Source organism: Meriones unguiculatus, chromosome 8 (assembly GCF_030254825.1).
Source record: "Meriones unguiculatus strain TT.TT164.6M chromosome 8, Bangor_MerUng_6.1, whole genome shotgun sequence".
Taxonomy (NCBI): Eukaryota; Metazoa; Chordata; class Mammalia; order Rodentia; family Muridae; genus Meriones; species Meriones unguiculatus.
Genome location: NC_083356.1, coordinates 24,518,232 through 24,535,190, shown reverse-complemented (window position 1 = coordinate 24,535,190; position 16,959 = coordinate 24,518,232). Strand labels below are relative to the sequence as shown.

The following is a 16,959-nucleotide window of genomic DNA, read 5'->3' as shown; positions in this document are numbered from 1 at the left end:
CTGCAATAGGAGGGACAGACCAGGAAAGGAAGGCGTTGATGGTCCAGGTAAGTTTCCCTAGGCGTAAGGACTAGTAGGGTCACTGAGAGAGGCAGGTGGGAAAGACTGCAGTCTTCTGGAAGGGCTGTTTGTAAAGTTCTTTCCCAGGAGGAGATGTTAACACCCCCCACACACACACACAGGCACACAAACCTGCTCCTAAGGTCCCAATGATAAACCCAGGTATCAGTCCTCTGAAGCTCTCTCTGGGGGAACCAGTGGTTTTATTGGGCTTCCTTACAGTGCATTGGGTGAAGGGGGTCACTACATGGAATGGAATGTGGGTGCTCCCACCCAAAAGTCTGCACTGGAGAACCTTATCCAATAGGGATGATAGCTTTGCCGTAGCTGGCTAGATGGAGCACCCTCTCCTAGTCCTTCTGTATCTCTATCCTCTAACCCCTCCCCCGGCGCCCCAAGGCCACATGCAATTAGGGCAGAATTGCACACACATGGTTGGGAGGGGCGGCTGGATACTGTGATGAGGGGTCTCATGACCCTTTCTACATGCCTACCTCTAGGAAGGAAGGCACACAAGCAGATGTCTTCGGAGCAGGCCCCGCAAAACTGAAGCCGGTGGCAGTCTTTTCAGAGGCGAGTTCTCTAACGCAGATGCACCCAGAAGGGTGGTAGCCTCTGAGGTCTAAGGTCCTGACAGTTGGACACTGGGCCTCATCCACCTCTGTCTTCCCATCAAGATCTGGGGGCAAAACATTCGGTGTTCGCCAAGCAGATCCGAGGGGAAAGATGCTACAGTATGAGAGAGGAGTCAGAACCTCTCTGTGCGGGAGCGGAGCTCCCAGGGATGAAAACTTAAGAGGTGGCAGGCTCTGGAGCCAGAGCCAGAGCAGGGCCAAGCACTGGGGCACAAGGAGTCTTGGCAGGGACACAAGCTGCTGCTGGAGATCCTGGTCTCTGCTGGCTCCTGCTGTGCTGTGTCTTGGAGGTGGCTCTTGGCCAAAGCACAGGTCCAAGCCCTGTCTAACTGTACGAGGCCTTCCTGGGGGGGAAGGGGTATTGGACATGCCCGCCTGGGGGCCTCGGAACAGGTTGCACCTTTTCCCCAGAGCCAAGCGCCCTCACCACCACCCTTTCCTACCCTCCGTGTGTCAGCTGGAGCTTAGGAAATCCCAGCCTCCTACTCGTCTCTCTCCACCGTACCAATTTTATCTGCAAACACCCTCTGCCCACTCCGGAAGTCTGTACCACGGGGTCGCCTTTCTGCTTATATCACCCAAGCTCCAAGCCTGGTTTTTAGTTTCCCGCAAGGTCCATCACTTTGCGCTGTGAGTCTTGAGACCTCCCAGCGTCTGCACCTCTGTCTGGCTGAGTGACTTTACGTATATCTTAACATAGGGCACCAAAAATACACAGTGTTCCAGCTCCTGCAGATTCTCAGGGACAGGCTGCTGGCCGAGATTGTATACCAGTTTGGAATGCTTTGGGTTAACTAGTTGTCCTAGTTAACTGGAGTTTCTAGGGCTACCTGGGCCCTAAGACTTTCCAATATGTCCCTGGTAGCACCCAGCTAGGTCTTTCTGGTTCAGGGGTGACCTCACAGGACCTACTGTATATCGGATCCAATTGCCTCCCTTCACCTGCCATCGACATTTCCCATCTGCTACATGGGTAACCTGGTCTTGGAACACTTATCTCTTCCTGTTAGTCTTGATGTTTGTGCACCCTGAATCCTTTTTGTCCCTGACATTGAACTCCAATTGCTCCCAGGCATCTTAGCTACTTCCTAGTCCTGGCAAGTGCTTCCTGGGCCTGGCAAGTAGTAGCTCCAGAAAGAGTGGACTAAAATGTATGCCACTGTCATGGACTCTCTGGCTCACGAACCTTTGTGACCCCCAAATATTTGATACTTTGCTTCCTGCCAGGGACTCCAAACCCAGTTTGGGATTGAAGGCATGACACCATCTTAGAGCCTGCTTTCATGATCAACCAGAAGGCAACTTCCCAGCTCCAGCAGGTGTGGGGACAAAGGAGGAGGGTGCACAGGGTGACCTCAAAGAACACAATGGTCAACACAGTGTGGTCTCCTGGCCCTAAGGGGCAGCTGCTGAGAGAGGCACCTGTTGCCAGGAAAGTAGGAACTGCAGGGGAGTTCTGAGGAACCAGGTGGTATTGTACCCCCCAGAAGAGAATTTGCAGAAAGAAGGAATATCATAGAGAGTAAAGAACAGGGGGACACAAGTTCCCAGATTCATAGAGGAATCTTAATTCAGAACATGGCTGCTCTGGCAAGAGATCACATCCAAAGACCTTCTAGGTCTGTGTGATCTGGCTGGAATACAAACATGCCTTTAACCCAGTAGACAGAGGCAAGAAGATCTGAGTTCAAGGCCAGCCTGGTATAGAGCAAGTTTCAGGTAAAGAAAAGCTTAGGTCCAGGCGTGGTGGTACATGCCTTTAATCCCAAACAATGAAAGTAAAATTTGTTTGTAGAAGAAAGCACTCATGTTTGAAAGTGATGTCTAAATGAGAGAGGGAGAGAGGGAGAGAGGGAGAGAGGGAGAGAGGGAGGGAAGAGATAGGGGACTGAGAGGAGAGAGGGAGGAAGGGAGGAGAAGAGGGGGTGGAGAGAGAAGAGGAGGCAGTTTTACCAGGAGTGTTTTACACTCCTGGTTGATTAAGAGAACAAGTTAGAGAGACAGGTGAAGACAGAATGAGCCAGAGAATGAGGAGCCAGAAGATTAGAGCAGATTGCTGGAGTTAGTCTGAGGCCAAGTAGAGCAACTCAAAGGCTGAGAGAAAAGCCAGATTGAGTAAGTCAGCTGGGAATGGAGCTTGAACCAGAACAGCTAAATTGAACCAGCCAGCCCATGGCTCAGTAAGAACAAGAAAGGGTGAGCTTATTATGCAATATGTCTCAGAGGCTGAAAACATTCTAGGCCAAGGTTAGACTGCACAGAGTTTAGAAGCTTCCAGGACCAGGCCTAGGTTACCAGAGGCAATAAGCCTCCAAGGCAACAATTGAACCAGGTGAATAAAAAGTTACCTTTACACTAACAGGCATAGTTGGCAAGAAAGCTAGGCTGTTGCTGGCTCTCTGTGCGGCTGGCTCAACAGGTGCTGCCAACTATCACCGCAGCCTGTGCAAGTGAATACTGAGGGTTGCGGTGAAAATGACCAAGTGGTAGCTTCATGCCACACCATGACTCTTCAGGAAGGAAAGGGAGCCTGACAGAAACTAAGGGTCTGGGAATATGCCTGAGTGGGTAAAAGTGCTACCTAAGAAGCCAAGTCCTGGAACCATGTAAAAAACAGTCCTACAGTGAGATAGGAGAGGAGACAGAACTGCCTGCAGTCTTAGCCTGGTGTGACAGCACAACAGAAATAAAACCCTGCCTCAGAAAGTAGAAAGCATGAATCAACTGGCTCTTGAAAATTGTTCCATAACATCCACCTACGATAAAACAAACAGCTCCTCTCGGGGCTGGAGAGGTGGCTCTTGCTGCTCTTTCTTTCAGAAGACATGGGTTTGATTCTCAGCACTCACAGGGTAGCTCAGAACCATCTGTAACGTCAGTTCCAGGAGATCTGACACCCTCCTCACACACATACATGCAGGCAAAAAACAAAAACAAACAAACAAAAACCTATACGCGTAAAATAAAAATAAATCCCACTTGGGAAGTAGAGGCAGGGCTAGCCTAGTCTACAGAGTGAGTTCATGGACAGCCAAGTCCAAAGTGTATACAGAGGAACCTGTTAAGTCTGAAATCACCGTGCAGAGATCACCACTCACAGGTGCAATTGGCAAGAATGTTTTATTTCCTGAAAACCTGCACGCAGGGTCAAACCATTTTACAAAGTGGTGACCCCAGACAAAGGCCTTTTTATAGAAAACTAGGGGATTCTAGCAAGGGTTAGGTAGTCTCAAACCTTATTGGTGGGTGCTGGGGAAGTTACGAGGATCAATTCCTCATGGCTTTTGTCCAGGTGGTGGGCTGGCTGCAGCCCTTTGCTCTGATGTTTAACTACAGGATGAGGCAGGGCTGCCCAGCCCAGATGCCCCATCCTGAGACAAGATATTTTCCTGTTCTTGTGGTTATTTCCGGGTTGTTCCTTGGGTATGGAATTTTATGGTCTCGTTCCTGGAACTGATAACCTATGGCCTAGTTCCTGAGACTGATGACTTTTCTTTGAAAAGCAGGCCTGGTCCTAAAATGGAGACAAATTGGAGTTTATGTCATCCCTCAAACTTTGTCTCAGAAAGCTGAGGAAAGTTAAGTACCAAAACCACAGCCTTGAGCTTGCCAGGCAAATTCAGCTTTATCACTGAGATGAATCCCCAAGTGTGAACTTTAAACAAAAAAGTCACCTCTGGCTGGGCACACAGCTTAATGATGGAGTGCTTGGCAACCATTCACGAGGCTTTAGGAGATTCTGAGCGGGAAGTTTAAAGTGCTAGCTTGTCAAATGGCCATGGTGGCTCAGATCTGTAACACCAGAACTTGAGAGGCTGAAACAGAAAAACTGCCAGGAGTTCGAGGCCAGCCTGGGATGCAGAGCAAAATGACAAAGAAACAACACACACACACACACACACACACACACACACACACACACACACACACACACACACACACACACACACACACACACACACACACACACACACACACACACACACACACACACACACACACACACACACACACACACACACACACACACACACACACACACACCTTGTGAGCAGGAAACTGAACTCTCCCACGAGGCTATGCCCCAGGCGACCTCAAGGGGTCGCTGCGGCGTTGCAGAGGCCGGCGCGTCTTGGGGGCGTGTCTCCTCTACACCGCTCTACCCAGCGCGCATGCGCTCTTCCTCTTCTGCCTCGAGGACCGCTAGGGACCAGAGACAGCTGCGGCGAAACCGGGAAGAGAGCGCTGCCGGGGACATGTGGCGGCCGGTGAGAACCAGGGCCCTGACACTGTGCGCCCCGCATCCCTGCGTTGAGGTCTAGCTCTGTATCCCGCGATCCTGGACCTAACACAGGCCGGGGCCTTGCCCGTCGACCCCAAAGCTTTGGGGGACTCTCAGGTCGTGGGCCTCCCTTTGCTCCCCAGCCCCTTTGGGAAGACTCAGCATCCCTTAATCTTACCCCAGGGTCCTCCCCCTTCACCGCTCGGGTCTCCACGGGAAGAAGCTACTCTGTACCCTCTATCGCTTCTGGGAGGGAGACAGTCCTGTGATACCCGCTGGGTTAGGCTTGCCCTCGCTCTTTTGGCCCCCTGTTCTGTCCCTGGAGGTGTCCTCGTCTATCCTGTCCTTGGAGTATGGCCCCCCCTGCAGTTGTGCTTTTTTTTTTAAACAGAGGTTGTTTTTCTGGTACATCTGGCCTTGTAAATGTAGCTTCTGATAGGCATGGAGTTAGGTTAACTTTTGGCTTGCAGTGAGTGTGCTGCCCTGCTGTGGGTGTGCTTTCTGATAAAGCGTCCTGTCAGTGGTGATTCTAGCGTGCTGGCCTTTCACACAGCCCTTTACAGTTGCAAAACTTCTCCACATAATCATATCACTTGATCTTCCAGACAGGCCCTGGGAAGTTTGTTTTGTTTTGTTTTGTTTTCAAGACAAGGTTTCTCTGTGTTATAGCTCTGGCTGTCCTGGAGCTAGCTCCGTAGACCAGTCTGGCCTTGAGCCCAGAGATGGGGCTGATTCTGCTTGAAGGCTTGCACCACTGTTGGAGAGGCTTACAGGTTACTGTTTCAGGATGGTGACACCATCCTCTAACTCAGACCCCCCCGTCTGTCACCTCCCAACTTTGGGAATTGTTCTGTGCCTCCATTTCCCTTCCTGTTGAGGTGCACTGGGATAGCTATCCTGTTAAACTTCGCAGTCTGGTCCCCCTTTTTAGGGCCCTATCCTAATCTTGGCAGGCACTTCCTGTTGCAGGCTGGCTTATTTGGAGATCTTTTATCTACCTCTAGTCCACTGTGTCTGACTCCAGGATTCTCTTTAGATTGTGATTTTGCTGCTTCAGGCAGTCACTGGAGAACTCTGGTTAAATCTGTGTGTGTGTGTGTGTGTGTGTGTGTGTTTCTTCTGCAGACAGACTGTGTACACATTCATTCTTGGTAAAAAGCATAAGAACTACCCAGCATGATGTCACAGCACTTGGGAGGCAGAGGCAGGAGGATTTCTATGAGTTCAAGGCCAGTCTTGTTTGCAGAGTGAGTTCAAGCCACATAGTGCCGAAAGAAAGAAAGAAAGAAAGAAAGAAAGAAAGAAAGAAAGAAAGAAGGAAGGAAGGAAGTGTTGCATGCCTGTAATCCCAGCACTCAGGAAGGCAGAGGCAGGCAGATCTCTGCAAGTTCAAGGTCAGCCTGGTCTACACTGGTCTACAAAGTGAGTCCAGGATAGCCAAGGCTACACAGAGAAACCTTGTCTCAAAAAAAAAAAAAGAAAAAAGAAAATGAGAACCAAGTGCAGGGAGCCTGTGGCACTCTGTCTAAACTGAAAGACAGTTAGAGGTCAGCATCACCGTAGGCTCTTGAGTATGGACCCAAGGGAGTATTCTCCTGTGGCATCACAGGGTCCTGCAGAGGAGGGTCATGGTAGACAGAGACACAAGAGTCTGGGTTCACCTCAAGAATAAAGGTTTTGTTTTCCCCACTGCAGTTTGTATAGTGTTTAACTGCTGTCATGACAGGCAGAGCTAGAGCAAACAGTACCTTTAACCCCTAATCTGAGTCCTTCCCTCTGCACGTCTCTGACCCTGTTGACCTTGTTCTGCTCCAGAGGACACTCCTTCTTAGCCTTATATCCTGCCTCCAGTCTTCCCCCATAGTCATGGGGCTCACTACAGGTAGGTCAGGGTTTCTGCTTGAGGAAGGAACTGTAGACCATGGACCCCAAAACTGGGTGGCTCTTGTTTGGAATTTGTTTGGGTTTTTGGCAGGTCTGGCTGTAGGCTTGGCTCCTTGTGCCTTTTGGGACCTAAGATTCTTTCTCATTTGATGGGTATTTCAGAAGATAGCTTAATGGGTGCTGGGTAGCCCATCCAAGAAGTACCCAGGTTGGGGCTGGAAAGATGGTTTAGAGGCTAAGGGTACTGCTTGCTTTTCCAGAAGTCCTGAGTTCAATTCCCAGCAGCCACATGGTGGCTCACAACCATCTATAATGAGATCTGGTGCCCTCTTCTGGTGTTCAGGTGCACATGCAAGCAGAACATTGTATACATAATTGAATGAATGAATGAATGAATAAAAGAAAAAGAAAACCACAAAAGAAGAAGAAGAAGGACCCAGGCATTTGGGTAACCCTGGTAGAGGGTAGTAGCTCTGGAGTTTTCATCACAAGGCTTTATCTACTTGATGTCATGCCTAGAGCCAGACTTTCATCATCTTACCTGACTGTGACCTTTTGCTGTGGATGAATCCTGGTGGGGCCCCCTAAAAGAATCTTTGTTCTACGTGCTTTGTGGGGAAGGGTAAGAGGCAGCTGGAGCTTTTCAATTGCAGTGCTAAATCCTAAGAAGTCATAGAGGGAGGCAGGCCCTTCCCACTTAGCACTGGTTGGGCTTCATGCTGCTTTATGCTTCAGGCTGCCTTAGTCATTCCATGCTTCTGTGTCCTCAGTGGCGACATGCCTGAGTTAGTAGCCCCTTTCCTGTCCCACTGTCCCAACTAACCTGTCTTCGTGTGTTGGAAATGGTCTTCTCTTCTGAGGGTGATAAACCAATTTCTTCTCCTGATCGAAAAGCAGTGGGAGCCTGAGAGCTGGACGGGGGTGACACACACACATATTTACCTCCAGCACTGGGGAGGCAGAGGCAGGCTAATCTCTCTGAGTTTGAGGCCAGTCTGGTCTATAGAGTGAGTTCCAAGACAACTAGGGCTACACAGAGAAACCCCGTCTTGAATCCCCTCATCACCATCCCCCCCAAAAAAAAAGAAAAAGAAAGAAAAGAAAAGAAAATCAGCGGGAAGCTGGGGAGGCTATAATACTCAGTAAACGATTCAACCTGTGGAGAAGGAGGAGTCAGCTGTGTTAGATGGAAAGAGCAGAGCACACTTGATCAGCAAAGACCTGGCACAGGGACAGAGCCTTGGGGTGCTGTGTAGGGAATCCTTGAGCCCACTGTGGCCTTGGCACTGTCCTGCTGGGCACATGGTCCCAGTATTTGTTACGTTGGGCACTGCTCCCAGGGCTTGCAAAGCATTTTGTGAGCTTAATTTACTTTTTTTTTTTTCTTTTGAGACAGGGTTTCTCTGTGTAACCTTGGCTGTCCTGGAGTCGCTTCGTACACCAGGCTGGCCTCAAAATCACAGCAATCCACCTGCCTCACTGACCCCCCCCCTAGAGTGCTGGGATCACAGGCATGTACTACCACACCTGGCGATTTGTATTTTTCAAAGCAAGAATCTGAGGCTTATTGAGGAAAATGAAGTTGACTTGATAGATCACCGCCACAGCCAAGATCCCTTTCCAGATAAACACAGGGCTCTGTGACAAGCTAGGAGCTGCATTTGCTCCAGCCTTTATCTTCTCGGCCCTTAAAACCTTCTTCTTCCATGACAGCCTACACTACAGTGAGACACTGTCTTCAAACACAACAAAACAAAAGCTGATACCAAATAACCCGGGGCACAGCATTGTCTCAGATTAGGGCGCCTACCATGAAAGAGCCACCTCCCTGGCAGAATGCTGCCTCTGACCTGGGATTCTGATGTTATAGAAAACCTTCTGTAACTTGTTTTCCCCCTTGTGCTACTGGAGTTTGTACAGGTCTTGTGCACGCTTATCCCCGAGACAGGTTATCCTGTGTACAGCTCGGCGGCCCTGAGTCTCACTGTGTAACCCTGACCGGCCCCTGCATTTTTCAGTGATTCTCTTTCTTTGGCCCATGGGGTGTTGGGATTACAGGCGATTGGGTTTTTTGGTTTTGGGTTTGTTTTTTTTTTCCTTGACATATGAGTGCATGTATTCATGGAGTACAGAGTGTGTACAGACATGCAGTCAGTGATGGAATCGGGGCTGTTAGCACCTGCCCTGCAGTTAGCATTTAAAACCTCACCCCTGCATCGATGAAATGTACTGAAGAGTAAGATAAGTGAGTGGGGTATATCCCTAACTGGTGATACCTACTGCCTGAATCTACCTATTGTTTTTGGTCAAGAGCCTCGCCTTTAGCATCAGTTGTTGGCCCATTTGAAAGTAAGTCACAGTGGCTGTCCTGGAACTTGGTCTGTAGATCAGGCTGGTCTGGAACTCACAGAGATCTGCCTGCCTCTGCCTCTGAATGCTGGGATTAAAGGCATGCACCACCACTGCCCGGCTTAACATGTCTTTTTGAGACAAAGTCTCACTGTGTAGCTCTTGCTGGCCTGAAACTCATTATGTAGAACAGGCTGGCTTTGAACTCATGGAAATCCACCTGCCTCTGCCTCCTGAGTGCTAGGATCAAAGGTGTGCGTCACCACACCCTTCATTATCTTTCTGCCAACACTTCCTGGGTGTTGGGATGACAGAGTGGCCTTAACTAAGATACTATCAATGCCCCTATATGCCCGTCCTAAGCAAGAATGCATTCTTACATAACCATGGCAACATTTTGAGTCTAAGAGACAGTGATGGGAGCTGGGTGTGGTGGCTGTGATGCCATCTCTCGGGGAGGCAGAGGCAGGTAGGATATCTGGGTTTGTGGCCTGGTCTACAAAGTGAGTCCAGGAGAGCCAAGGCTACACAGAGAAACCCTGTCTCAATCCACCCTCAAAAGAAAAAGAGAGAGATGTGGCAGCAGACGGAGAGATGGAGAAGCAAACGTCAGGCATGGGACAGAATCCCTGTGGCTCGTTCGTAGGCAGCGGTCTTGGTGTTGTGCTGTGAATCTGCTTGATTCTGGACTCAACACCTGCCCTTTCCTACTCTCATTGACCTTCCAGAACATAGTCACTCTTCTGTCAGGGTTCTTGGCCTAGTGCTCCTCACTCCCTCAGTGCTGGATAGCTGTGGGGGCTCCTCAGAACATCTGCCTAACTGCAGGCACCTTCTTTTTGTGTGGAGCAGCCCGCGCTCTGTTTTCCAGTTATGTGGCGTCTGCCTCTTACTCTTTAGAAATGACTGCTGTGTGTGTGGACCACGTCAGTGTGGTGTTGGAGAAACCGCTAGGCCCCAGGTCCCAGATGAGCAGCAAGGCAGTTGGGATCCTGACTGGACTGTAAGCCCTTCCCAGCTCCTGGCTCTGAGCATCTACACAGTTACCATTCTCCAGGCCTTCTCTGCACCGCCATCGGTCCTGGAGACACGAAAGCCAGGTGTGTGTCAAATGAGCTGCCAGGTTGTTGGTGCCCACAAGTCTCCCCTCTGCCTGGGATGTTTGAGCCTCTCCTCTCCTTGAAAACGAGGACCTGTTTCATCTAGTCTCACAGAGCAGAGAGTTCAGTCAGTGAGCTTTTCAGGGAGGACAGGGCGCAGACCCGATCCTTTGACTTAGGTGTTATTTTCCGCTCATTTACATTATTAGCAGGACAGTGTGCCTTGCCCAGAAACCAACTGGAGTCTGTAGATTTGGTCCAGTATTTGAGGTAAAAGTTCGTGTTTGCCTTGTGGGTGTGCTCCAAACGTTAAACACTGTGCTCTGAACAACAAACACTGACTTTCTAGAAAAATTCACTATTTGAAGATCAGGAAGCCAGTTACAGTGGCCCTGGCTACTCAGAGGCTGAGCCAGAAAGATTGCTTGAGTCCAGCAGTTTGAGGCTAACCAGGGCAACACAGTGAGAAAAAGACGAGGAGACCAAGGTTCAACACATGCCCAAGAGTAACAGTGCTCCTCTATGTCATCTTTTGCCCCAGTGCTTTTGGGAATGTCTCTCAGGCCATGCACATCGGCCACGCCTCTACCGTTCTCTAGGGGGGGCCGACAAGTGTTCTGCCTCTGGGTTCTTAGTTTTTTGAGACAGGGCCTCGTTATGTAGCCCCAGCTGTCCTGGGTCTCACTATGTAGACTGGCTCTTCCTCGTTCCTGGGGTCCTTGGCCACCAGTCCTCAGGAACAAGGGAACAGAAGAGGGGAACAGAAGCAGGAACAGGGGATTTGGAAGGCCTGCAGGTACAACAGAATGACCTCCAGGAGCCACTTCAGCCAGATAGCTCAACTTTATTCAGCTGAAAAAGACTATCCAGTCCTTGGGGAGTTCACAAGATAGGTGTGCACCATTAGATGTGGCCAGGAGGGCCAGGCTGCACAGTCCTAGCCTATGAACAGGAACACAGCACCTAGTTATTCTGTAGGCGCGGGGAGGGGAATGCCAGCAGGGAGCTGTGCCAGAGGACACATACCAGATATATGCCTGAAGACATTCTCCAGATGAGGTCAGGCCCAGAGTAGGAGGCCCTGCTGGGGAGAGGGAGTCCTTCATCTAGCACTGAGGTATGCGGACTGGGAAGACTGCAACCTCAAACAGCAGAGTCCTCCAATAGCAGACCACGGTGGCTTCAAACGGAGATCTAACTGCCTCTGTCTCTCAAGTGCTGGGATTGAAGGCATATACCACAATGCCAGGTTATCTTTTTTTTTTTTTAATGTTTTATTGCCAGGTGGGGTGTACATACCTCTTTTTTTTTTTTAAAGATTTATTATTCTAAAAAATTATGTGTTTGCATGTGGGTATGTGCACATCCGTGCTAGTGTTCAAGGAGGCCATAGGCTTGGGATACCCTGGAGCTTGAGGCACAGCAGTTGTGATCTGTTCAGTCGGTGGTAGGAACTAAACTGGTCCTCTGGAAGAGCAGAAAGTGCTCGAAACCTCCACGCCATCTCTCCAGTCTCATGTACCCCTTTAATCCCAGCATTTAAAACAGAGAGGGAGGTGGATCTCTGCGAGTTCTTCTCCATGACAGGCTATCAGTGGGTTCATTCTTGCACAGTCTTATGCTCTCCCACTTCCGTGGTGTCAGCACCAAGGTGCCGTCACAAAGGTGATGTTGGCCCTTACCACAGACAAGCTGGGTGAGGGTGCATTTTCTTCCCTCTGCTGCCTTCGGCTTTCTCATCCAGTAGGCAGCCTGTGTCTTCAGTGCTGGGACTGGTGTCCAGCCAGCCCCCTGCTGGGAGCCCTGGGAGCCCTCACAGCCCTCACAGTGAGAGTTTGAGGACACAGTTTGCCGTAGCTCCGCTCCAGGCTTGTGGAGGTGCCAGACAATGGCAGAAGCATGGGCCGTGTCCCTGCCCCTGCCAAGCCTTGCCATCCTCCTCCTTCACAGATGCGGCTGTGCCACTTCCACTCCACCCTGCTGCAGAGCAGGCAGAAGCCCTGGCCATGCCCTGCCATCTTCTTCAGGAGAAACTTCAAGAGCCCGCTGGCAAGGTAACGAGACCCCCACAGCCAAAGGCAGGCCCCCTTCACAGGCAGGGAGATAGTGTGTATGAGCACAAAAACAAAGAGGCCCACGCTGGGCCCCCAAACAGGATGCATTTGTATCTTCCTGTGGTGTCTTGGAACCTGAGACCACAAGGCTCTCATTCCATAAAGACAGGTGCTCCCATCAAGAACTTTATGATGAGCAGACATTGGCAAACTGGGGGGACTTCACATAGAGGTGCCCACTCCATCAAATAGACAGGGCTGATTTAGAGACGGAGGGTGGGATTGCCTCACCAGGCATCAAGCAAGGGGTGAGAACAGCCAGAAGAGATGTGGACACTACATGGCTCTATGAGCAGGGAGGAAGTCCCTTTCTTTCTTTTTCTTTTGGTTTTTCAAGACAGGGTTTCCCTGTGTAGCCCCTGGCTGTCCTGAACTTGCCCTGTACACCGGGCTGGCTTTGAACTCACAGAGCCCCACCTGCCTCTGCCTCCCTAGTGCTGGGATTAAGGGAGTGCGCCACCACCACCCAGCTGGAAGGCCTTTCTTTTAGTGTACCATGGCACAGACAGAAGGCTGAATGAGAACATGGACGATGCTCCTGCTGCTGCTGTATTCAGCATATGCAGACATTCGTTGTCTTGGGCAATGTGAAACTATTCTGTTCCTTGTTTTGAGTTCTTGATCAGTTTGGTTTGTTCTGACTTTAGTACTACCATGTCTCACTTTCCATCACTTAGGATCTCTTGCACCATCATAATAGGGACAGAGATGGTGGTCCAGTCTGTAGACTACAGATCTGTGCCAACCTGCCTGATGAGCCCTTCCAGCTGAAGGATGCTCCTTCAGCATCTTGCATCTGTGCTGTTATAGGATCTAGGAAAAGGTCCTTGAATGTGGTGGGTGTCCTCTGGTGGCCACAGGATCCCATAGACAGGACTTAGAGTTGGCTCTGCAAAGGTGGAAAAGAGGCAAACTGAGCCCCCAGCTTCATTGCAAAGGAGCGGCACTTCCAGGCCCTGCCATGTCTCCTCAGGACCTCAAGAACCAGGATGCTGTGGAGGAGGGCTCTCTCTGCCACTGTGGTGGGCGCGCCCTTGCTCCTTGGAGCCCGCTATTTCATGGCAGAGGCCCATGAGAAGAGGAAGCTGCGACTTGCGCTAGATGGTATCGGGCGCTTTGGCAGGTAGGAGGGCTGTGCCAGCTCTGGCATATGTTGGGTGGGATGGTCTTCTCAACATCCCTGTCCTCCATGGGCTTTTGCAGTTAACAGACAGCATGTAGACTGGGTGGCGGGACCATGATAAGAGTTCCCTAAAACCTGTGCTAGCTAGAACTTCAGCAGAGGTTGCCAGATCAGCCATGGGCTTCAGCCCTGGTCATAGGGAAGCTTCCCTATTCTACTCACTCGACCGTCCAAGGAGATCCGCTGTTCCAGACACAGAGCTTGGGAACTGCCCCCTCACTCCTAGCACAGTGCGGAAGGGTTTCTACAGGGTTCCTTCCTCTCCCAGGGTGGGAATCCATACAGCCGCTGCCCCGCCTTATCGGTTTTTGCTAATGAGAGAAGCCTCATCAATATTTTCTCATTGTTAATGAGAGAAGCCTTAACCTGGATGTTTTTGAACTGGTAGAGGTCAGGGTCCCGGGTGCAGGATGGCATCTTGTTCCACGTAGCTCTGAGCATTACTGCCTCCCTGAGCTGGGGCCGCCTTCTCAGGGAAGGCTTAAATCCCAGGGTCCTTGGGCATTTCATAAGAAACATCACTGAGGGGCTGGAGAGATGGCTCAGTGGTTAAGAGTGCTCTCTGCTCTTCCAAAGGACCCGGGTTCAATTCCCAGCACCCACATGGCAGCTCACAACTGTCTGTAACAGCAATTCCAAGGGATCTGACACCTTCACACTAATGCACATAAAATAAAAATTAAATAAATTATTAAAAAAAAAAAAGAAATATCACTGAAGCCGGGTGGCGCACGCCTTTAATCCCAGGACTGAAGGAGCCAGAGGGAGGTGGATGAATGTGAGTTTGAGGTCAGCCAGGTCTACAAAGCAAGTCCAGGATAGCCAAGGCTACACAGAGAAACCCTCTCTCAGAAAACAAAACAAAACAAAACAAAAAAATCACTGAGATTTAATCCAGTTATCCCATAGGCATGTCTGTGGTTGGAGACCTAATTCTAATCTTGAGGCCCTTCGCACCTGCTCTTCTGGCTGGCTTTGCCTGGAGCTCTGAGGCATCCCTATTGACAGGCTGAACAAATACCTCCTGTGTTCTGTAGGCCCTGAGTTCTCACAGCCCTGGGACCACTATGGACAGAGCCTCCTGTCCTTACTCTTAATTCTGCTGCTGGCCCTGCACTGTGTAGGGACCTTGGAGATCCCTGGCAGCTCTTCATGTGGCCCTCTGTGACTAATGGGAGGCAGGCTTCACAGTTCACTGTTAGGGGCCAAGTTGGGCCTTGGCCAGGTCCTGGGGTCACACTCAAACGTTGATCTTCCTGGTTCTGCAGGTTGTCTTCATCTGGAAGCCTTTTAGAGACCAGGTCAAAAACCCCAAACCCCAGGGGAGCCTCTCCAGCTGGCTCTAGGGCCACACAAAACATAGGGAGGGAGGAACTTGAGGGAAGAGCGAGCTGGGGAATAAGTCAGGTCAATTCACCTTGAACAAAGCATTCTGACATAGAAGGTCAGGGCGCCAGAAGGCAGAGGAACAGAAGGGCTGGTTGGAAGTACTGGGCCTTCAGACTGCTTGGGGCAGGCATTTTCGCTGCTGCAGAGCCTTGCTCTTAGCCTTCTTCGTTTTTGAGACAAGTTTATACTATGTAGCGTTCACAGGCCTGGAATTTGTTAAATAGATTAGGCTGGCCTCAGATTTACCTCTGCCCTCCCAGGTGCTGGGATTAAAGGCTTGCACCACTACACCCAGTTTTTTAAACCTTTGAGACAGGGTACGGCTAAATTGCTTATTGATAGTGTGGTCCTCCTACTTCCGTGTCCTGAGTACCTGGGATTTTTATTGTTGCTGTTAGTTTGGTTTTTGAGACAGGGTTTCCCTGTGTAGCCTCGGCTGTCTTGGACTCTCTGTGTGGACCAGTCTGGCCTTGAACTCACAGAGATCGCCTGCCTCTGCCTCCCAAGTGCTAGGAGTAAAGGCGTGTGCCGCCACCTCCCCCCCCCAGCTGAGTACAGGGAATTTGAGGTACCCTGCCAACGGGCTCTACTTCCTTTTCTGTTTTGACGTTATTTCAGATTATCTGAAAATGGCCGAGTGTGGTGGTTCAGGCCTTTAATCTCAGCCTTTATGAGGCAGAGCAGTCGGCTCTATTGTGTTTGATGCCAGCCTGGTCTAGTGAGCTTCTGACCAACCAGGGCTGTATAGAAAAAAAAAGTAATCTCAAAACAAACAAATGAAGTATCAGAAAAGCTGGAAGAATAACAAAAACATTTTTATCTTAAATATCTTTGACTAAGCTCCATTATCCCATTTCCATGCCTTGGAGCATACTTTATGTAAACAAGGACAGAGATCCCCTTGCTTCTGCCTTCCTTGTGGTCCCTGGGCCAGAGGCAAGGGCCTCTTGAACAGCTGCCTGTTGGGTGAATGGTTTTGTTGGAGGACACTGCTCCTGGACCATGTGCACTGCAGAGGCAGAGGGGCACAGGTACCCCTGGGCTTGTGGGGCGGGAGGCTGGAATAGGTACTGTCCAGCTTTCCTTGGGATGGGCTTTTCCATGTGTCCTCCAGTCAAGTCCAGCTCCGTACTGTAGATACGCTCTTCTGGCTGGAACAGCACAGAAGTAGATTTAGACTCTTGTGTGTCCAGCCTAAAGGCACGTGACTTCAGTTTCTTCCTTAAATCCAGTAATTGTTGCTGTTTTGTTCCCTCTCCCAGCCCCCATGCCAGACAGGGTTTCTTTAAGTAGCCTTGGCTGTGCCAGAGCTCCCTCTGTAGACCAAGCTGGCCTTAACTACACGGAGATGCGCCTACCTCCCCAGGGCTGGGATTAATGCTTTCGCCAGCACGCTAAATCCCTTACTTGTTTGTCGCCTCAGTGTTTAACACAGTCCTTTGTGATGTTGTCTGAGGGGCCTCATCATCCTGCTCACTCTGGGCGTCCATGGATTCCTTGTGGGCGAATTATTGATGGTGGCTTCTCTAATTCAGTCATTCAACATTAACTGTTCAGCCGCTTCCTGTAAAGTTTTCCTTTGGAGCTGGAGAAATGGCTCAGTCGTTAAGAGCACTGGCTGTTTTTCCAGAGGTCCAGAGTTCAATTCCCAGCACCCACAATGGCTGTAATGGGGTCTGATGTCCTCCACTAACTTTTAGACAGAGCATTCATACAAGTAAATAAACCTTAAAAAAAAAAAGTTTCCCTTCTACCATTTACAAATTATCAGTTTATTCACACCAGTCTGGACTAACATACCTATTTTATTTGTCTTACCTGTATTTTTATTTTTATTTTCTTTACCAAGACTGTTCCAGATTTGGCTTACCAGAGTCCCTTCAACATGTGTTTTTTTTGTTTGTTTGTTTGTTTTTTTGTCCATTCTAAGCTTTTTCACTTCTGCTTCATTACATATGTTTAT

At 50.0% G+C, this 16,959-nt stretch overlaps 1 protein-coding gene across 4 annotated transcripts in view; it reads left to right on the top strand.

Moving 5' to 3' along the window:
• Positions 1 to 4,855: 4,855 nt before the first annotated feature.
• Adck5 (aarF domain containing kinase 5) overlaps positions 4,856 to 16,959 on the top strand; it is a 15,925-nt gene continuing 3,821 nt past the window's right edge. For 2 of the 4 annotated variants that reach the window (XM_021659121.2, XM_060389204.1), the window contains exons 1-3: positions 4,856 to 4,963; positions 12,261 to 12,364; positions 13,398 to 13,547. In XM_021659121.2, the coding sequence (XP_021514796.1) occupies positions 4,868 to 4,963; positions 12,261 to 12,364; positions 13,398 to 13,547 (350 nt within the window). In that variant the 5' untranslated portion in view covers positions 4,856 to 4,867. Of the gene's footprint in view, positions 4,964 to 10,110; positions 10,311 to 12,260; positions 12,365 to 13,397; positions 13,548 to 16,959 lie in introns of those variants that run through there. The other 2 variants (XM_060389205.1, XM_021659127.2) reach the window with 2 other exon arrangements.